The sequence below is a fragment of the Cynocephalus volans genome, chromosome 16 (assembly GCF_027409185.1).
Source record: "Cynocephalus volans isolate mCynVol1 chromosome 16, mCynVol1.pri, whole genome shotgun sequence".
NCBI lineage: Eukaryota > Metazoa > Chordata > Mammalia > Dermoptera > Cynocephalidae > Cynocephalus > Cynocephalus volans.
Genome location: NC_084475.1, coordinates 47,780,418 through 47,803,687, shown reverse-complemented (window position 1 = coordinate 47,803,687; position 23,270 = coordinate 47,780,418). Strand labels below are relative to the sequence as shown.

The window sequence follows — 23,270 nt, the reverse complement described above, 5'->3', positions numbered from 1 at the left end:
CTTAGTGCTGTAGTGAGGGTGCCCAATATGGTGGTGGCCCCCATGAACAAGAGAATCAGGAATAGAGCTCTCTTTATTTTATGAAATTTGAGGAGGGTTTGTAGAAACTACATAATCAGTTGGAGGGATTTTATCGTTCCTGGGACCCTATTTAAATGAGCTCTCCATTCTTGCCATTTTTAAATGGGGCTGACTATTCAGTTGCCATGGGTAGCATTTCCCAAAATTATTTGTAGGAGCCAGGCTCAGTGACAGGGGGTCTCATGATGTTCCACGTGTGGTTGTGGCAATAGCTGGATTGTATAGTCAGAAACGGGATTGCGCATGAGAGCTAATGCCCAGCATAACAGTAAAGCCACAAGCCACAATAAAGGCATACAATGACATCTTGTGTTTTGTTTTATTTTGCTTAAATTTCTCTGGGGCTTGCATAATGATTCCTGGGGCCATTGGGTCTAGGTGTGGATGATTATTTCTGCACTTTCCCTCAACATATATACTGCTATTTGAGTAGAAATAAGAAGTGAGAAAAAAGAAAATAATGAAGTTATTTATCTTTTCTAATCTCATAACCAAGAGATTTCCAATGGTTTGCCGACAAGAAGACTTTTTGAATATCACAATTGCCCCTTCATTTTTTGTTTCGTTCTTCTTGTTGAAGCAGCATGATAGACAAAAGGGAAAGCACACACACCTGGAGAGGTTCCAAAGACACCTATAAGGTGTATGGTCAGCACAGACTTCTGCTCAGGGTGCTTGAAAAAATACAAGTGTTTACCTCACCTCCTTCCCCAAATCTCAATTAAAGAATGAAAATATAGAAACAAATATAAATTCAATGCAGTGTTGATTGTCACTGGGATTAGGGGTCGCCTGCTGTCAACAGGTCAGAGAAAACACTTTCTATTTCTATTTGGTCTCTGTCTAGAGAAAGAGATTACTGGTGAAATGTAAAAGAGCATAGTTTCATATCTTTAATAATGTGAATTTCTCTTAGACATTTTGGCCAACTCTGGCTAGATGCAGCGGAGGCTGGAAGGTGGTGCAGGTAGAAGGCCACATGCAAGGGAATTCAATAAGGAGCTGTAGAACCTCAGAGGCCATCTGCCATCTGGGACAACGCCAGGAAGAGTGCTCTATAAAAAGAAGATTCCAACCCAGAAGAATGAGGGCAATGCCCAGGAAACTCTCTGGACAGGACAAAGATGCACCCCAGACACAGAAGGCAGCTTCCCCCAAACCTGCCCTGGCCTGCTACCCTCATTCCCTCCTTTACAAAATCCCTGGAGGCAGGGTTACTGGTCCTAGCGTCTGTACCCACTCTTTCTTATTATATGACTGGTTTTTAAGTGGTACGAAGACAATCTGTGGTAAACAGGCTATGGATACGCCTCAGTTTACAATGGGGTTAGGTCCCCAGAATCTATCACAGTTGAAAATACCATGAAGTTGAAAATCCATTTAATACACTAACCTACCAAACCTCATAACTCAGCCTAGCCTGCCTTAGACACGCTCAGAATACTTATGTTAGCCTACAGTTGGGCAAAATCATGTAATACAGAGTCTATTTTATGATAAAGTGTCAAATATCTCATGAAATTCATTGAATATTGTTCTGAAAGTGAAAAACAGAATGATTGTATGGGCACTTGAAGTATGGTTTCTACTGACTGCATACTGCTTTCACGGCCATCACAAAGTCAAAAAATCATAAGTTGATCCATTGTAAGTAGGCTACTGTCTGTACTGTAACACTCAAATAATTACTTCCATCTTTAGAATATTTAATTCCAGCACTGCTTAAGTATGCCTAGAACTCATAAGATGCTGATTATCGTACGCTTAATAAAAAATGTATTCTGCATACACCCATACACACATGTATACTTCAAATGGTTTGTGGAAAAATATAATTAAGAGATAATGAGAATCTGTCCATTAACTTTTTGAAGACCCTTGTGTGTGTGTGTGCATATATATTAGGAGTGTATTCTTTGTAAATAACAGAAAACCCCAAAACAGTGACTTCTAAGAGCCTATGGAATAAGCATCCAACTCAGTTTAGCCTCTGAATGATGCCAGCAGGCTCCTCTCACCCTTCCGGTCACCTCATGGTCCGAAGATGGCTGTTTCACCTCCCTTTCTCAGTGTCTGTTTTCAGGCCGGAAAAGAAGGGGAAACAAGAAGGCTTAATGCTTACTCAGGAAAGCAAATACTTTGCCAGAAACCTCCACACTTGTGTTTATGTTGTATTGGCCAGAACTGTGTCACATGGACACTTCTACCAGTAAGAGACATTGGGAAAACACGTCTAGAACTTACAGCCTTGAGAGTCGCTGCTCTTGTACCTACAATGACTCATTCAAAGACGTTATCTGTATCTATTAACCTTTACCATTCAGATTAACTCCAACTAGAACTGGATTCAAAGGATATAGTGAAACCAAACAAAGAGGGATTTGCAATCATGTAGACCAGTTGGAATCCCAGCTCCAGAGTCAGCCACCTGTATTGATGGCTACATTTATTTTTTCTCTTTAAAAAGGTTTCTTTGTTTTTTGTTTTGTTTTATATTTGTAACTGAGAGATTGTTGAGTTATTACAAAGCTACCCTAACTTCTTCCAAGTCTCCAATTTACTGGTGGAGGTGAGCTAATATGAGTAGATTATGAACACAAGCAAAAAAAATGATTGAAAAATGGATCTATTTGTACTTAAAAGTTTACTGTACATCTAAAACGGTTGTTTAATGAACATATTACCTCAATTATGTTGAATTATTTTAAATTTAAATTAGAAATCACCTCTTACCAAATACAGTAAACATAGGACACAGAAAAAGAAAATCCATATAATTTTGGTGCTGTAACTTGTGAGCGAAATATTCTTTCTGGGATTGTGGGATTCCACTGCTTTTTCTTTTCTTTTCTGGTTTGTTTCTGTGCATGTGAGTGTTCTCCAGTCTCTAGAAATATAGAATACAATCTCAAGCGAAAATATTCACATAACTGGATGTAATCAAACCATCTCCCAGAAGAGTGGAAGGAAAGTCCAGTGGAGAAAGGGTGTTGTAAATGTAATTTATTACTGTACAAGCCTAAAGTGATGTTACTAGAAAATTAATTTTTTAAACCAGGATTTAGATGAAAAGTAATCAGCTTTCCGTCTCTCGTCAACAATTTACCCATTCATCCATTATAGTTTTATGGACTGAAACACCAGGCACTATTATACTATTAATGTAACTATAATCTTATTTAGATTAGAAGGTTATGCAGCAAATGTTTACGCTGAAAAACTTTGGGTTGTGAGAATATAGATGATCTTAATTTTTATTTTTGTCCATGTTACTTATTAGTATAACGGCAATGCCTTGTTGTATAATAAAAGAAAGACTTGAAATACAGAATAACTTTATGTAAGAATACAAAATGGTCTGAGGGTAAGAAGAGAGAGAAAAACACAACTGTAAAAAGGCCAAGGACAGAAGGATGGGCAAATGGAGGAAAGGTGGGGAGGGTGAACAAGAGCTGAGGGAGAAAATTCCGGGGAGGTAGGCGGGCAAAGGGTGGAGCTTGGACCATTGCCTCAAGAACTGATAGCCCAAGGGATGCAGATATAAAAGGCTGGTTGACCCAGGTGGGAAAAGCAGCGTGAAGCCGAGATAGGCACACAGACCCAGGTCGGCAGGGGACGGCTGCTGCTGCGGTCTCTGGGGAAGGGGTGCAACGCCCAGAGCAGGAGAGACCCGGTCCGGGATGCCGCGCCCGTTCTTGTTCCACGTCCTGGGAGTCTGGCTGCTGCTGAGCCAGATTCCCAGAGCAATCTCAGCCGGGTGGATGGACGAAGTTATCAAGCTGTGCGGCCGCGAGTTAGCCCGCGCCGAGATCGACATCTGCGGCAACATGTACTACTACAGGGAGAGAACAGGGGTGAGGCAGAAGGAAACCCCTCGCCAATCTGGACCACCTGCCGGTGAGAGCGCCCGCCCTCCGGTCGGTTCGCACTTCCCATTGGTTGCCCTTGGGCTGCCAACCAATAGGAACGGCGGCCCGACTCTGCTTTTGCAGGTGCCTAGAACTCTGGGCTTTTCCTTCGTAACTTGCTTTTCTGGAAAGGGTCTCACCGGGAAAGTCACCAGAGAAGGAGCAAAATGCGAGAATAGCAAACAGCCTCAACAGAGAGGAGCTCGGTGCCCTTCCCACAGGGCATCCAGGGCGACGGGGTGGGCAGAATGGGGAAGCTGGGGAGCCGGGGCGGATAAAGCTGCCTACAGACCCGCAGGAGGCGGGCGCATTCCCTGACCCCAGAGGAAAGCTGAGGGCCAGAGAGCTGGCGGGCTGGGGATGGGCACCTGGACCTGCGTCTCAGACAGACAGGAAAGGGGCCGTGAGCCGGTGGGCTGCTCATCAGCGTTTTTGCGATCCGGAACGTACGGAGGCAGCACTCTGAGACCTCTGTCAGTGTTCTGGAATGGGAAGACAGTAAGGGCCTTAGGTTTAATGACTCTCCTCCTTGTCAAGAAGCTGGGCTATAGCCTATGCCATCGAAAATATCCTTCACTTTCTCTTTTTCAAAAACCATTCCAAAAAGGGGGAGTCTAGACTCCCACCTCTTTTAACCGCATCTTCAAGTTCATTTGTGAGAAAGAGGATGGAAAAGAAAAGACCCTATCCACCTCCAAGAGAAAGTGAAGGGGGCTAGAGACAAGGGAAGATTACCGTTAGACCATCACAGCTGAAAACCCTATCACTGATTTCAAGCATTTGGAAGCTGCAATGAATTTGCTTTAAAAGCGAGATCTCAAAATTGAGTACAACTCAAATTGGGAATGGGTTTTAAAAATTTTTTAAATATTTTTAGTTATAAAGCATTTATAATGATAAATGGGAAGCCAAGTTAAAGTAGCAGTGGAAACTCATAGACGTATATAGGCCAATCAGTGCAATCGGTCAAATTAAATTCACAGAAAGCAAGCTCAGTAACAAACATTAAAGTATTTTATATCTCATATCACATATGTAATTTATGACAAACCACAACTAAATTTTATACGCTATAGCATATGCTGTATGTAAGTGACATGCAAAATCATTGTGCACACTAAATTCGCTTACTTCTCTTTTATGGGATTTAAAGTATGATTATAAAGTTATCTACTTTTCTATATTGTTGGTCAGAGATTGATTCATTAAATGTCAGTTTTTACATAGCTCTTGCATAAAATTAAGAATACCACAGAGACTAGGAATTTACTGATTCAAAGGAAGGAAGACCAAATTGTATTGCATTTGCATTTGGCTTTTTAGAGTATGTAAGTAGTAATGTTCTTATTAAAGATGAAAATACACATAGATGCATTGGGAAAAATTAAAAGCATGCATGAATATTAAAGACTGAAAAAATTATGTGAATTTAATGAGAAAGTGAAAATTTCTACATTAAAAAACTGGAAAGAAATGCAAAATGTGAATAATTTGCACTTTCACTTTATCTTGTGAGCAGTTTCTCACATTGTTCTCCTAAAACATAATTTAACATTTCTGTATAGTATTCTATGTCATAAATCTGCCATACATATTTATACATTCTTTGGTAGACATTTAGATTTTTTCCAAATTGTTGCAGAAAATGGTTTGCTGAGCACATCTACATATAGATATTTGGCCAAATTTCTATTTCATTAGAAGAGACTTGTGATTTTAGTGTATTTTTAAAGAATTTTTTTTATTGCTACCCAATATGTACTTTAACTGTGGATAACCTCACAAAATACTGCCTGCAGGTGGGGATCGGCAGAAATGTTTATATTACTAGGTAAGAATCATTTTAGAAGTAGATGTCAGTAATTTGTGATTCATAGGAGTTCTCAGACCTCTACCTTTACTTTCTATTTGCCATTATATTACTAAGTTGTTAGCTAAGCACTTTACCCCACAATATGTGTCATAATAATACGCATTGCATACCTTTTAAAAATAAGATATACTGTACTTTTAACTAGATGAGGCCTATGTTAGTGAGAATTGGGTCCATAATACAGTGTTTAAGAGTTGTGTGTGTGTTTGAATCCAGATAGATTAGAATATTACCTTTGAGTGTAGGCTCCATAAGCTAAAAATGTTTTGGATTACAAAATGTTTCAAAACAAGTTGAAATAACGCTAATAAAAGACTGCAAAATACATAGTCTATTAATAAACTGAATACAAACTACAACCGTTTGGGCTGATTGACTAACTGGCTTTAAGTATTTAGGTTACCATCAGCTTTTCTTGGCATTCAATAAGGTCCAACAAAAGCAAGTTTAAGTTAGAGCAATGAGAAGTTTTTATGAGGAAGTTGAGTTAAACCTAGGAATGTCTTACTAAAGGAAAAATGTAAAATTTTTGACATACCTAAAAGTGATACAAATTCTCTTCTGTTATTGCCAGTTTAGAAGTTGAATGAGAGGAAGACTTAGGAGGAAAGACAAAATGCTACAGTATTTTTTTTCCCCTCTCCCAAATTCCAACTGTAGAAGGTTGTTGTTGACTGAAAGGAGAAAACCCGAGACTCTTGCTACAGAAATCTTAGAAGGTGGATCAGCTCTAGGACCATTCCTGCCTAGGTGAAGGGGCATTATTTTCTCTGATGAACAGGCATAAGTTGTTAACCAGGCATTTACCTTCCACACTTAGATTTATATCTTGTGGCCTCTTTGCTTCCATTATTTCAATAGTAACACCTTATTAATAAGATGAAGGACAGTTTTGCTGTCCATGAGGAAGAGCAGCAAGAACTGATCCAGGTTGACACTACAATTTAAACTTCATCAGTGTTTCTAATTTCTTTGTGTGCTAAAATTCTCAAATTGTGCAATTGGGATAGGCAAGGTTAGGAGAGGGTTTACATGACTGAAAGGTTTTTGAGGACAGGAAACATGTTTTCTTTTTATTTATATCCCCTAGCTGGCAGTCCAGAGACAGAGAAACAGTCAATAAATGTTCTACTGAACTGAATGGGCATACAGAGGAGGGAAGTTGTCCACTGGTTTCGGTAGGTTCCCAGCTCAAGTTCCAACCTTCATCTTGGACCAGTCTGGGATGCTGTGTAAAAACAGGCTCCCTTCCTGGGGGACACAAAGATCTTGTATAGTCCCTTATCTGCAGCATTGGAACAAACACTGTACAAAGTACATTAGACAATTTACACATACCACAGCAGATATTCATTCCTTCTTAAAGTCAGTGACTTTTGGTTAGTGTTCTTTTAACCCATTTCTCTCTTTAATGTAAAATACTATTGATGTGGAGTAAATACTCTGAGGAAGAGAAATTGTTAAACATGTTTGAGAGATGTCAGTGATTCACATCTCTTGCTGATTAGATCAGACCTGTTGGAAATTCTGCCCTTTTAATTTTATCTTGAAGCAGTATTAGAACCATGGAACATTTGATAGCTTAGAAGAATTCATATCCCTTTAGAGGATTATTATCATAACTCAAAAGTTGGGTAGCAATGGAAGAGAATTATTGAGGTAAGAAAAATCCATCTGTGGTCAAACAATGTTTTTGACAATACAACTTAAGAAAGGTGAGAAGTCAATGTCAGGGAGAGTAAAACTGCGATGATAAGAGCAATGAGGGGATCATGAAGTCAGATGATAGAGGGCTAAGTGGAGAAAAGCAGAACCTTGGTAGTAGTATAGTACGTTAAGCTGCCTACCTAGAAGTAAGCTAAGTTTTTTACGTGTTAGGATACTTGCTGATTCTGTTTCAACGTTTAATTCAAGTGAAGCAATACTTTCTGTTTTGTGTATGCAAAAATTTATACTTTTCCTGAAACTCCTTAACATGAATGTCCCCCCCCCCGCTTTCTTTTTTAACTTCACAGAAATCACGCCATCCTCCATCTATGAAGACAGTACTTCACCATCAGAATACCTCGGCTTTGGTACTCATTCCCGAAGAAAGAGACAGATCCATCGCTCCCTGAATCAGCAATGTTGCAACTTTGGTTGTACCAGAAAACATATTGCTAGAGCATGCTGAGATAAAGCCAACTGTGTATATCTCTTCTAATGTTCACGTGTATTCTTGATGACATTGTCACTGATGCCTCTGTCAGGCCTCACTGATTACTGGAACATGAGAAGTCACTGTTAATGTTTAGACTTTTCATTTGATATGTTAGAAAGTATTATAGTTTCTGTCAATAATAATTTTTATGCTGAAACCTTTTCCTTTCTTATTAACAGTATGACTACATTGTTGCTTTTAATGCTGTTAACTTAAAATTACAATAAAAACTTTATTAACTTTCGCCATGCTTAAATTAATACAATGCCTAACATCAGTTACATATAATAGACCAATACGTTTTTAGTGATATTAACTCTTAGATCAGATATACACAAAGCCAGAAAACTTGGACATTCCTAATAGATTTTGAAAGGTTTTTGTATCTTATTGAACTATTCATTGCAAACAATCAGATTGGACACTTAATTTAACAGATTAAATTAATTTAATTTAGTTGATGCCATAGAAACTCAAGTATTTTTTAGACTAGGGTTCTGCTCCCAGCTCTAGCATCTAAGAGACTAAAAAGTAAATAATTTTTTTAAGGACAAAAATGAATAGACATTTATTGAAGGCAATAAGCAAACCAGTGTCACAGGTATTGATATTCAATGCTGTACACCACAGATACGTACAATCACTTACGTTTCAATAAAAAACAGACAAATAAAACCCAAGTTAGTATCTTATATTAGAGAACTCATTTAGTAAGGGAGCATACTTTATGTTCGCTATTTTAAAATTCACAAATCATTCCTTTAATCAAAATAAGTGTAAATGGTAGAAAAACTCGTTAGAAAAATAAATTCATGTTGTTATTATCTTAGTATTTAACTAGTTTCTTCAACTTGTATACACATACATTTTACCCAGAACTTACAAACAAATGCACTTACATGGCAAGTTAATCCCCTTCATAAAATGTCTGTTCACAGAATTTAAGACAGAAATTCTTAAATTTCAAATCCCCATACATGAATAATAATAACCAAGCCTCTAGGGTTTATTAAGTCCTCACCAAGGCCACCTTGTAAAACTTTATAAATGGTGGCAAAAATTCAGAGACAATAAGCCACCTCAGACAAAGCCACCAAATAGTGCTGTCTGAAGTTGAGATTCTAACCCAGAATAATGAGGGCAATGCCCAGGAAACTTATATCCCAGAGAGGAGTGGGAGGCACTTCCAGACACAGAGGGCAGCTCCCCAGGCTCTGCCCTGGCCCAGATTCCACATTTGTACCTCTCCGAAATCCATGGAGGCAGGGCTCCTGGAACCAGAATCCACACTTATTGCCTCTATTGATATGATTGCTTTTTAAGTGGTACAAAGATAATCTGTGGTTACCTATCTACTATAAACATGCAAATAATTCCTTTAATCTTTAAATATCTAATTCAAATGCTATTGAAGTTTACCCCAAACTCTCATGAGAAACTGATAGTTGTAAGCTTAATTTATTTCTCATATGAAAAATTTACTCTATACATATGTATCAGTTAGGATTGTGTTTTCTGTAAATTACAGAATACTGTACAAAAATCAAACCCGAGAAGCCTATGGAGTAAGCATCTGACATGACTTAGCTTCTGAATGATGCCAGCAGTTTCCTCTCGCTTTCCAATCTGCCGTGCTTAGCACATAGACTTCCTAGATCAGTTGAACAATTTGTCCCTGTTTTAGCCATAAGTGTGGGTTTTTGGTATGGTAGACATGACCCGTCAACCAACTCTTGGTTATTTGGAAATTGTTGGTGACCATTCTGTCCAAACTTTGCTGCTGATTTTGCAATACGTAGTTCAGTCTGGCTCTACCATTCACTTTGATTCATATAATAACATTCAGCCTCTGCTTGATTTCTAACATGCTCAGGTTAAATATAGTAATTACAACTTCCATTTCCTGTAATCTCTTGGTGTGCATCAAGTCCTATTGGAACAAATGTAAAGCAAAGTGTAAGACCATGAGAGGAGTTTGCCAGGATATATTGGACTCATATTTGGCCAAATTAATGTGGCATGCCATTGATTTGGAAATAATTCTTTCAATTCCCTTTTACTATATATATCAGAACAATTTCCTATTAACTATGAAGTTTTAGCTTTTGGTTTTAGTATGTTTTTGTACAAGTATCCAGGGACAAATTCTTCAGTTGAATACATCTGAGAAACAAATTGTTCAATTGATCTGTGGAAAGTTCAGAGAGTTCCTATATGGCTCTTACCTCATCACAGAAATAGTTTTCCCTGTCGTTAACATTCCTTGCACTTGTGTGGAACATTTGCATCAATTGATGAACCAATATTGATAAATTATTATTATTAAGTAAAGTCTACAGTTTACAGAAGGATTCATTCTTTGTGTTGAACATTCCATGGGTTCTTAAAAAAATTAATTGACCTTTTTTAGAGTAGTTTTAGGTTCACAGGAAATTTGAGTGGAAGGTACAGAAAATTAACACAACTCCCTCTAACACACACTTCTACAGCCTTCCCCACCATTTGTACATTTCTTAGATGTGGTACATGTGTTACATTAATGAACCAACATTGGCACATCATTATGAACCAAAGCCCATTGTTTTCATTAACTCTCTGTGTTATACTTTGTATGGGTATTGACAAATGTTGCTTTCCACTACCAACAAGTGAAAATTCCTATTGCTTCACATCCTCACCAACATTTGGATTTTAGTGTTTTGGATTTTAGCCTTTCTAATAGTTCTGTAGTAGTATCTCATTGTTCTTTTAATTTGCAATTCCCTGATGATGTATGATGTTGAACATCTTTTCATATGCTTATTAGCCATCAGTACCTCTTCTTTGGTGAGATGTCTCTTTAGATCTTTTGCGTATTTGAAAATTAGATTTTTTTCTTTTTGACCGGTAAGGGGATCATAACCCTCAGCATGGTGTGGTCTGCACCATGCTCAGCCAGTGAGTGTACCAGCCATCCCCATATAGGATCTGAACCCGCGGCCTTGGCGCTACCAGCACCTCACTCTCCCACGTGAACCACAGGGCTGGCCCTTACTGCTGAGTTTTAAGGGTTCTCTGTATATTGTGTATAGCAGTCCTTTATCAAAATGTGTTTTGCAAATATCTTGTCCCAGTCTTTGCCTGTTGTTTCGTTCTCTGAAGAGTCTCCTTCACAGATTAGAGAGTTCTAATTTTAAAGTAGTCTAATTTATCAATTTTTATTTTCATGGATTGTGCATGCTGTTGTATCTAAAAAGTCATTGACAAGCCCATAATCACATATTTTTTCCAATGTTATCTTCTAGGAATCTTATAATTTTGCATTTTTTAATCTCAGTCAAATACACATACCCAAAATGTTATCATTTTAACTATTTTTGAGTGTGCAGGACATTCACATTGTTGAACTCCATCTCCAGAACTTTTTCATGATCTCAAACTGAAACTGTATTCATTAAACAGAAACTTCCCATTCTGCCACCACAAATTCCTGGAAACCACTATTTTACTTTCCGTCTCTATGAAACTGACTATTCTAGATTCCTCATACAAGTGGAATCATATAATATTTGTCCTTTTGTGTCTGGCTTATTTTACTTACCATAATGTTTTGAAAGCTTATCAATGTTGTAGCATGTATCAGAAATTCATTCCTTTTTATTGTGAAATAAAGTTTTATTGTATATGCATATACCACATTTTTTTAATTCATTTATTGATTGGTCAACATTTGGGTTATTTCCACCTTTTGACAGTTGTGAGTAATGCTGTTATGAACATTAGTGTATAAATATGTTTGACTTCCTGCTTTCATTTCTTTGGGGTACATACCTAGAAGTGGAATTCCTGAATCATATGGTCATTCTATTTTTAACTTTTTAGAAACCACTATACTGTCTCCCACAGAGGCTGCACCATTTTACATTCCCCCCAACAGTGCACCAGTGACGAGGTTTCAATTTCTCCACATTCTTAACAACATTTGCTATTTTCCTTTGGGGATAATCACCATCCTAATGAATGTGAAGTAGTATCTTATTGTGCTCCTTTTTTCTTCTTTGATTAATATTTTAAATTGACAAATCACAATTGTATACATTTACAGGGTACAATGTGATGTTTTGATTTATGTGTACAATGTGAAATTATTCAATCAAGCTAATTAATGTATCCATCATCTCATTTACTTGTCATTTTTTATGGTGAAACATTTGAAATTTACTTTCAGGTATTTTGAAATATACAATACATTATTGTTATTATTGACTATAGCTGCTCTGCTGTGCAAAATTCATCAAAATTTCATCTTCCCGTCTGTCTGAAACATTGTACACTTTGATTGACAGCTCCCCATTCCCTCTGCCCTTCCCACCCCACCCCATGCTTTGGTCATCATTTTAACCTCTTCTTCTATGAGTTCAACTGTTTTAGATTCCACATATGACTGAGGTCACGTGGTATTTATCTTTCTGGGCCTGGCTTATTTCACGTAGCACAATGTCCTCCGGGTTCTTCCATGTTGTTCCAAATGACGGGATTTCCCTGTTTGTAAAGGCTGAATAATATTTCATTGCGTATATAACCACATTTTTTTACATTCATTTATCCACTGATGGACATTTAAGTTGATTTCATATCTTGGCTATTGTGTATGATGCTGCAATGTATATGGGAGTGCCAATATCCCTTCAACATACTGATTTTACTTCCTTTGGTTTTATAACAAGAAATGGAATTACTGGATCATATGGTCAATCTATTTTTAGGTTTTTTAGGAACCGCCATACCATTTCCCATATGGGCTATACTAATTTGCATCCCACAACACTGTACAAGAGTTTCCTTTTCTCTTCAATATTGCGAACACTTAATATCTTTCATCTTTTTGATAAAAGCCATTCTGACAGGTCTGAGGTGATATCTCATTGTGGTTTTAATTAGCATTTCCCTGTAGGTTAGTGGGGCTGAACATTTTTTAATGTACCTTTTGGCTATTTGTTTGAGGGGTACTCAAAAAGCTTATGGAAAATGTACATTATGAAAAAACTACACATGGATTTCAATTATTGTGTGCACCAAAATAAACTCATACTAATTTGTTATAATATTTCTGAACAGGATCTAGTTTGAGGCACTAATATGGGGACGATGTCAGTTTGCAAAGAGTCCCTATCAGAGCAACACGAATTTTGCTAAAATGAAACAAGAACATTAAATGTATGGTGAAGCTTTGGTAGAAAAATGGTGAAATCATCGATGCTTTGCAAAAAGTTTGTGGGGACAATGCCTCAAAGAAATCAGCAGTTTACAAATGGATAACTCATTTTGAGAAAGGGTGAGACAATGTTGAAAATGAAGCCTGCAGCGGCAGACCATCCACATCAATTTGTGACGAAGAAATTAATTTTGTTCTTGCTTTAATTGAAGAGGACCAATGATTAACAGCAGAAACAGCCAATACCATAAACATCACAATTGGTTCAGCTTACTTAATTCTGAATGAAAAATTATAGCTGAGCAAACTTTCTGATAGATGGGTGCCAAAATTGTTGCACCAAGATCAGCTGCAAAGGGAAGCACTTTCAGTGGAAATTTTAAACAAGTGGGATCAAGATCCTTAAGTATTTTTTTCAAACAATTTTAACAGGAGATGAAACATGGCTTTACTAGTATGATCCAGCAGACAAAAAACAATCAAAGCTATAACTACCGAAAAGCAGAAATGGTCCAGTCAAAGTAAAAGTGGACCAGTCAAGAGCAAAGGTCATATCAGTAGATCTTTGGGGCACTCAAGGCATTTTGCTTGTTGACTTTCTGGAAGGCCAAAGAACAATAATGTCTGCCCATTATGAGATTGTTTTGAGAAAGTTAGCCAAAGCTTTACGAGAAAAACACCCTAGAAAGCTTCATCAGAGTCCTTTCCCACTATGACAATGCTCCTGCTCATCTCTCTCATCAAAGGAGGGCATTTTTGTGAGAGTTTCAAAGGGAAATCATCAGAGATTCACCATACAGTCCTGGTTTTGCTCCTTCTGACTTCCTTTTGCTTCCTAATCTTAAAATATCTTTAAAGGGCAACTATTTTTCTTCAGCTAGTAATGTAAAAATGACTGCATTAACATGGTTAAACTCCCAGGACCCTCAATTCTATAGGGAAGGACTAAAAGGCTGATAACATTGCTTACAAAAAGCATCTTAAGTTTTATGAAGCATATATGGAGAAATAAAGTTTATGTTTTTTATTTTTACCTTTTAATTCCATTTCTCCAAACTTTTTGAAGACACACACGTTTAAGAAATGTCTGCTCAGATCCTTTGTTCATTTATTAATTAGTTCTTAGTTTTCTTCCTATTGAGTTACTTGTTTATTATATATTTTATATATTATCCCACTAACAAATGTATGGTTTGCAAATATTTTTTCCCATTCTGTGGGTTATTGCTTCACTGCTGATTGTTTCCTTTGCTGTGCAGAAACTTTTTAGTTTAACACCATCCCATTTGTCTATATTTGCTTTTGTTGTCTGTGCTTTCAGGGTAATATAAAAATAACCTTTGCCCAGACCGATGTCATGGAGACTTTTCCCTATGTTTACTTCTAGTACTTTTATAATTTCAGGTTTTATTTTAAGACTTTATTTCATTTTGAGTTGATTTTTGAAAATGGTTTGAGATAAGAATCTAATTTCTTTCTTCTGTAAGTGGATAGCCAGTTTCTGAGCACCATTTATTGAAGAGGTTATCCTTCCCCCAATGTATATTCTTGGTGCCTTTGTCAAAAATCAGTTGGCTATAGATATGTGGGCTTATTTTGGGTTCTCTATTCTGTTGCATTGGCTTGTGTGTCTGTTTTTAGGCCAGAACCACGCTGTTTTGATTACTACAGCTTTGTAGTATATTCTGAATCCAGGTGATGTAATGCCTCCAGCTTTGTTCTCTTTGCTCAGACCTTTAATTTGAGGTCTTTTGTGGTTCCATACAAATTTAAGAATTTTTTTCTTCTTTGAAAAATGACATTGAAATTTTGAAATAAATTGCATTAAATCCATAGATTGCTTTGGGTAGTATCATCACATATTGTATACAAATACAGTGCCCCATAAATATATATATAATCAATTATGTTTCAATTAAAAACTAAGTTGAAAAAAACCTCTCAACAAATTCGGTATAGAAGGAACATACCTTAACACATTAAAGGCCATATATAACAAACCCACAGGTAACATTATACTAAATGTAGAAAAATTGAAACTTTTCCTCTGAGATCTGGAACAAGACAGGAATGCCCACTTATATAACATAGTACTGGACATTCTAGCCAAAGAAATTAGGCAAGAGAAAGAAATAAAAAGCAGGCTAATTGGAAAGAAGGAGGTCAAATAGTTTATCTTTGCAGATGACATGATCTTATATATAGAAAACTTTAAAGATTCCACCATAAAACTCTTAGAACCAATAAACACATTTAGTAAACTTGCAGGATACAAAACCAACATACAAATATCAATAGAACTTTCCTGCACTAATAGTGAACTATCTGAGAAAGAAATCAAGAAAACAATCACATCCTGCTCTCTCTTGCTACAAAAAATAAGATACTTAGAAATAAATTTAACCAAGGAGGTGAAAAATCTTTACACTGTAAATTATGAAACATTGATGAAAAAATTTGAAAAAGACAAAGAAAGGGAAAGGTATCCCATATATATGAATTGGAAGAATTAATATTGTTAAAATGTCCATACTACCTAAAGTGATCTACAGATTCAGTGAAATTTCTATCAAAATTCCAATGACATTCTTCACAAAATAGGAAAAAAAATGATTCTTTATGGAAGTAAAGATCCCAAATAGCCAATACAATTTTGAGGGGGTGAGGGAGGGAACAATGCTGGAAGCATCACACTACCTGACTTCAAAATATGTCACAGCACTATAGTAACAAAAACAACATGGCCTTGGCATGAAACAGACTCATAGAACAAAGGAAAAGAACAGAGAGCCCATAAGTAAATGCACACACACACAGCCAACTGATACTTGACAAAGGTACCAAAAGCACATATTGGGGATAAGACAGTCTCTTCAATACATGATGCTGAAAATATTGGATATCCACACGCAGAAAATGAAACTGGACCTTTATCTTTCACCACATGCAAAAATAAAGTCAAAATGGATTAAAGACTTAAATATAAAACCTGAAACTATAAAATTATTAGAGGAAAGCATAGGGAAAACACTTAACTACATTAAAGTGGGCAAGGATTTTTTTGGATAACAACTAAAAAGCACAGGCAGCAAAACCAAACATAAATGAATAAAATTAAAACAAAATAAAAAGCTTCTGCACAACAAAGGAAACAATCAATATAGTGAACAGACAACCTACAGAATGGGAGAGAATATTTGCAAACTAGCTAGTCTTGCCAGTTCTAAAAAAATCTTTTCAAAGATCGACTTTTCCCCCATCTATTGTATTTTCATTCCTTTTTTAAATCTTTGCTCTGATCTTTATTATTTCTTTCCTTTTGTTAGCTTTGATTCTACCTTGTTCTTTTTCTAGTTCCGCAAGGTATAAAGTTAGGTTGTTGTGTTGATACCTTTCTTCTTTTTTGAATGTGTTACAGATAAAATTTCTTTCTTAGCACTGCATTCACTATGACTCATAAGTTTTGGTATGCTGAGTTTTTGTTTTCATATGTCTCAAGACATTTGCTCATTTCTCTTTCTTCTTTTTTTTTTTGATTTTCAAGGAATTTTTTTTTTAAATTTTATTTTGTCGATATACATTGTGGTTGATTATTGTTGCCCCTTACCAAAACCTCCCTCCCTCCTCCCTCTCCTCCCTCCCCCCCAACAATGTCCTTTCTGTTTGCTTGTCGTATCAACTTCAAGTAATTGTAGTTGTTATATCTTCTTCCCCCCCGCCCCCGGTTTTTTTTTTGTGTGTGTGTGTGTGTGTGTGTGTGTGAATTTATATATTAATTTTTAGCTCCCACCAATAAGTGAGAACATGTGGTATTTCTCTTTCTGTGCCTGACTCCTTTCACTTAATATAATTCTCTCAATGAGTGGATACGGAAAATGTGGTACATCTACACAATGGAATACTACTCAGCTATAAAAACGAATGAAATACTGCCGTTTGCAACAATATGGATGCTCATTTCTCTTGTGTTTTTTTCTTTGACCCATTGTTTAAGAGTGTGCTGTTTAATTTCCACATATTTGTGAAATTTCCAATATACCTTTCTTTCTTTATTTCTAGTTGCATTCTACTGTGATCAGAAAAGATGTTTTGGATAATTTCAATCTTTTAAATTTCATTATTAATATTTGTTTTGTGCTCTAACATGTAATACGTCTATGTGTACTTGAGAAAAATTTCTATTATGCTGCTGTTAGGTGGAGTGTTTTGTATATATCTGTTTGGTTTGATTGGTTTATTGTGTTGTTCAAATCTTCTATTTCTTATTGATCTTCATCTGTTTGTTCTATTAATTATTCAAAATGGAGTATTAAAGTTTTCAACTATTCTGTTAGCGCTGTCTCTTCCTCATTTATTCCTGCCAATCTTTATTTCATATATTTTAAAGCTCTGATATTTGCTGCATATATGTTTGTAACTGTTTTGTATTCTTGGTGAAGTGACCCTTTTATTAATAAATAATGTCCTTCTTTGTCTCTTGGCAACACTTTTGTCCTAAAGCCTATTTTGTCTGACATTAGTATAGCCACTCTTGCTCTCTCTTGCTATATGTATTTGCATGGAATATTTTTCTATTTTAAAGTTTTCAATCTATGTGTGTCCTTAGATCTAAAGGAGTCTCTTGTAGAAAGCGTATCTTTGGGTCATATTTTCTAAATGTATTTATTTTACCGATATATCCTTTTGTTTGGAAACTTTAATTCACTCACATTTAAAGTAATTATTGATAGAGAAAGACTGACTTTTGCCAACTTGTTATTTATTTTTTGTGTGCCGTATCTTTTTTATTGTTCAGATTTTCTAGTACTGCTTTCCTATATGCTTAGTTGATTTTTTAATTAAATTTTTTCTTTATTATTGGCATATTCATTATTACAAATCACGATATTTTTTTATGCCCTTTACCTGAACTATCACTTCCCAAACACCCTTTCTTCCTCCCATCCATCTCTAATATCCTTAGGTCTGTTCTCTCCCTTTGAAAGTTCAACATATTATTGTGGTCTTTTTTTTTCTTTCCTTCCTTCCTTCCTTTCCCCTACTTTCCTCACCCACTCTCTCCCTCCCTCCATCTCTTCTTTTCTTCCAAGCAGCCAGTCATGAGTGAGAACATGTGGTATTTCTGTTTCTTTGCCTGGCTTATTTCACTTAACATAATTTTCTCCAGACTCATCCATGTTGTTGCAAAAGGAAGAATTTCATTCTTTTTTTTTTTTTTTTATAGCTGAGTAGTATTCCTTTGTGTATATATACCACATTTTCCTTATCCACTCATCTGTTGATGGATACTTAGGTTGGTTCCATATTTTGGCAATTGTAAACAGAGCTGTGATAAACATGGGAGTGCTGGTATCCCCTCAACATGATGATTTCCATTCTTTGGATATATACCCAGTAGTGGGATTGATGAATCTTATGGTAGCTCTATCTGTAGATGTTTAAGAAACATCCATACTGTTTTCCATAATAGCTGTACTAATTTACAGTCCCACCAACAGTGTAGAAGAGTCCCCTTTTTCTGCATCCTCACCAGCATTTGTTATTATCAATTATCAGTCTTTTTAATAATGTGCAGTCTAACTGGGGTGAGATGATAACTCAATGTGGTTTTGGTTTTCATTTCTCTGATAACTAGTGATGCTGAGCATTTTTTCATGTACCTATTGGCCATTTGTGTGTCTTCCTTTGAAAAATGTCTATTCATCTCCTTTGTCCATTTTTAAATTGGATTATTATTTTACTGTATAGTTGTTTGAGTTCTTTGTATATTCTGGATATTAATCCCTTGTCAGATGTATAGTTTGCAAATATTTTCTCCAATTCCATGTCTTTCTACTCTATTAATTGTTTCCTTTGCTGTGTAGAAGCTTTTTAGTTTGATATAATCCCATTTATTTATTTTTTTCTTTTGTTGCTGGTGCATTTGGGGTCTTATTCATAAAGCCTTTGCCCAGTCCAGTTACCTGGAGTGTTTCTCCTATATTTTCTTTTAGTGATGTTGTGGTTTCAGGTCTTATATTTAAGTCATTAATTCATTTTGAGTTGATTTTGGTATATGTTGAGAGGTAGAGATCCAGTTTCATTCTTCTGCATATGGATATCCAATTTTCCCAGCATCATTTATTGAAGAGGCTGTCTTTTCCCCAATGTATGTTCTTGCTGCCTTTGTCAAAGATCAGTTGGCTATAAGTACATGGGTTTATTTCTGGGTTTTCTATTCTGTTCCATTGATCCGATTGTCTGTTGTTATGCCAGTACCATGCTGTTTGGGTTATAGTAGCTTTTGGGTTTTATTCTGTTTTTTTTAATTGGTTATGAATATTCATGAGATACAAAGCTGATTGTTACCCCTCATGCCTATGATGTGAGGGCCAGATTCATACTGGCAGCATACCCATTACCACAAATTGCATTCGTACCCCATGTCCCCCACTCAATCATCCCCAACCTCGCTCTCCCCCTCCACTCCACTTCCCAAGGAATGTTCTCTCCCTCTGCAAGTCAAATGCACTACTGTGGTCTTTCTTTCCTTCCTTCTTTCTCTCTTAGCTCCCACTTATGAGTGAGTACATATGGTATTTATCCCTCTGTGCTTTGCTTATTTCACTCAACATAAGTTTCTCCAGCCTCATCCATGTTGTTGCAAATGAGAGTATTTCATTTTTTTGTGTGGCAGAGTAGTATTCCACGGTGTATATATACCACAGTTTCCTTATCCAATCATTCATTGATGGACATTTAGGTTGGTTCCATGACTTGGCTACTGTAAACAGAGCTGCTATGTACATGGGAGTGCAGTATCCCTTCAACATGATGATTTCCATTCCTTTGGGTATATACCCAGAAATGGGATTGCTGGATCGTATGGAAGATAGGTACGTAGCTGTTTGAGAAACCTCAATACTGTTTTCCATAGTAGTTGTACTAATTTACAGTCCCACCAACAGTGTAGGAGAGTTCCCTTCTCTCCACACTCTTGCTAGCATTTGTTATTCACCATCTTTTTTATTATAGCCAGTCTAACTGGGGTGAGGTGGTATCTCAATGTAGTTTTAATTTGCATTTCAATGATGACTAGTGATGTTGAGCATTTTTTCATGTACATGTTGGCCATTTGTATGTCTTCCTTTGAAAAATGTATATTCAGTTCCTTTGCCCATTTTCTAATTGGGTTATTTGTTTTTTTACTGTATAATTGTGTGACTTCCTTGTATATTATGGGTGTTAATCCCTTGTCAGATGCATGGTTAGCAAAAATTTTCTCCCACTCTGTAGGTTGTCATTTCACTCTGTTGATTGTTTTCTTTGCTGTGCAGAAGATTTTTAGTCTGATATAGTCCCATTTGTTTATTTTTTCTTTTCCTGTTTGTGCTTTCGGGCTCGTGTTCATAAAGTCTTTGCCCAGACCTAGATGCTGAAGTGTTTCACCTATATTTTCCCTTAGTAATGTTACAGTTTCAAGTCTTATACTTTTAAGTTTATTTTAGTGTATGATGAGAGGTGCATATCTAGTTTCATTCTTCTGTATATGGTTATAATTTGAAGTCAGGTATTGTTATGCCTCTGGGTTTTTTTGTTTGTTTTTGTTTTTATTTTTACTTAGGATTGTTTTGGCTATTCAGGGTCTTTTGTTGTTCCATATGAATATTTGGAATGCTTTTTCTATTTCTGTGAAGAAAGTCATTGGTATTTTGATGGGTATTGCATTGAATTTGTAGATTGCTTTGGGTAGAATTTTCATGATGTTAATTCTTCCCATCAAAGAGCATGGTATGTCTTTCCTCCATTTGTGTCCTGTTTAATTCCTATCAGTAGATTTTTGTAGTTATCATTGTAGAGATTTTTCATCTCCTTGGTTAAATTAATACCCAGGTATTTTATTTTTTTGGCAAGTATTGTAAATGGGCTCACTTTCTTGATTTCATTTTCTCCTAGTTTGTTATTGGAGTATAAAAACGCTATGGATTTTTGGGTGTTAATTTTGTATCCTGTAACATTACTGAAATTGCTAATCAGCTGTAAGAGTTTTTTGGTAGAGTCTATAGGTTTTTCTATATAAAAGATCATGTCATCAGCAAACAAGGACAGTTTGACCTCATCTTTTCCAGTCAATAATGCTCTTTATTTCTTTCTGTTGCCTTATTGCTCTGGGTACTACTTCCAAGACTGTAAACTAGGAGTCATGAGAGTGGGCATCCTCATCTTGTTCCTGTTCTTAAGGCAAAAGCTTCAGGATGATATTGGCAATGGGTTTGTCATAAATGGCTTTTATTGTATTGAGATAACTTCCTTCTATACCATTTTCTGAGAGTCGTAATCATGAAGAGATGTTGAATTTTGTTGAATGCCTTTTTTGCATCAATTGAGATAATCATGTGGTTTTTGTCCTTGGTCTTATTGATGTGGTGTATCACATTTATTGACTGTGTATGTTGAACCAACCTTGCATCCCTGGGATGAATCCCACTTGATCATGGTGTATAATTTTTTTTTGATTTGTTGCTGTAATCTGATTGCTAGTATTTGTTGAGGATTTTTGCATCTATGTTCATCAAGGATATTGGCCTATAGTTTTCTTTTTTTGTTGTATCTTTATCTGGTTTTGGTATCAGGGTGATGCTGGCCTCATAGAATTAGTTTGGGAGAATGGTTTCTGTTTCAGTTTTTAGAAAAGTTTGAAGAGAAGTGGTATTAATTCTTCCTTAAAGGTTTGATAGAATTCAGCTGTAAAGCCATCCAATCTAATGCTTTTTCTTTGTTGGCAGATTGATGATTACTGCTTCAATCTCATTGCTTGTTATTGGTCTGTTTACACTCTCTATTTCTTCCTAGTCTTGGTAGTTTGTATGTGTCCAGAAATTTATCCATTTCCTCCAGGTTTCCATACTCGTTGATGTACAGTCATTTGTAATAATCTCTAATGATTCTTATTTCTGTGGTATCAGTTATAATGACCCTTTTCATTTCTGGTTTTTGTTGTTTGGATCTCTCCTCTCTCTCTCTCTCTCTCTCTCTCTCTCTCTCAACCTAGCTAATGGTTTGTCTATTTTATTTATCTTCTCAAAAAACCAACTTTGTGTTTCATTGATCTTTTGTATTGTTTTTTGGATCTCTATTTCATTTCGTCTGCCCTGATCTTGATTATTTCTTTCTGTTTACTACTTTTGGGATTGGATTGTTGTTGTTTTTCTAGTTCTTTAAGGCTTGGTGTTAGGTCACTTATTTGAAATCTTTCCATTCTTTTGATGTAAGCATTTATTGCAATAAACTTCCCTCTTAGCACTGCTTTTGTAGTATCCCATAGTTTTGGGTATGATGTATCTTTAGTTTCAAGAAATTTTTTGATTTCTTATTTAATTTCTTTTTGGACCCATAGGTTGTTCAGGAGTCTGTTGTTCAGTTTCCATGCATTTGAGTAGTTTCCAGAATTTTGCTTGTTATTGATTTCCAGTTTTCATCCATTGTGGTTCGAAAAGATATTTGGGATCATTTCAATTTTTATACATTTGCTAAGACTTGATTTGTGACCTAGTATGTAGTCTATCCTGGAGAATGTTCCATGTGTTGATGAGAAGAATGTATATTCTCTAGTTGTTTGATGCCATGTTCTGCATATATCTGCCAGGTCCAATTGGTCTAAGGTGTAGTTTAAATCCTGTGTTTATTCGTTGATTTGTTCCCTGAAAGATCTGCCTAACACTTGAGAGAGGGGTGTTCAGGTCATCCACTATTACTGTATTTGGGTCTATCTCTTTTTTTAGATCTAAGAGTATTTGCTTTACATACCTGGTGCTCCACTGTTGGGTGCATACACATTTATAATTGTTATGTCCTCTAACTGGATAGATCCTTTTGTCATTATATAATGGCCTTCTTTGTCTCTTTTTATGTTTTTTGGTTTAAAGTCTATTTTATCTGACATAAGAATTGCTACCCCTGCTTACTTTTGGTTTCTATTTGCATTGTGTATCTTTTGCCATCCCTTCAGTTTTAGTCTTTGTTTAGTCTTTATAG

General features: G+C 36.1%; 1 protein-coding gene across 1 annotated transcript; it reads left to right on the top strand.

Moving 5' to 3' along the window:
• The first annotated feature begins 3,761 nt into the window (after positions 1-3,761).
• LOC134364522 (prorelaxin-like) lies at positions 3,762-8,035 on the top strand. The gene is made up of 3 exons (XM_063080415.1): positions 3,762-3,998; positions 4,138-4,435; positions 7,878-8,035. The coding sequence occupies exons 1-3, from the start codon at positions 3,762-3,764 to the stop codon at positions 8,033-8,035; spliced, it is 693 nt and encodes a 230-aa protein (XP_062936485.1).
• Positions 8,036-23,270: the final 15,235 nt, after the last annotated feature.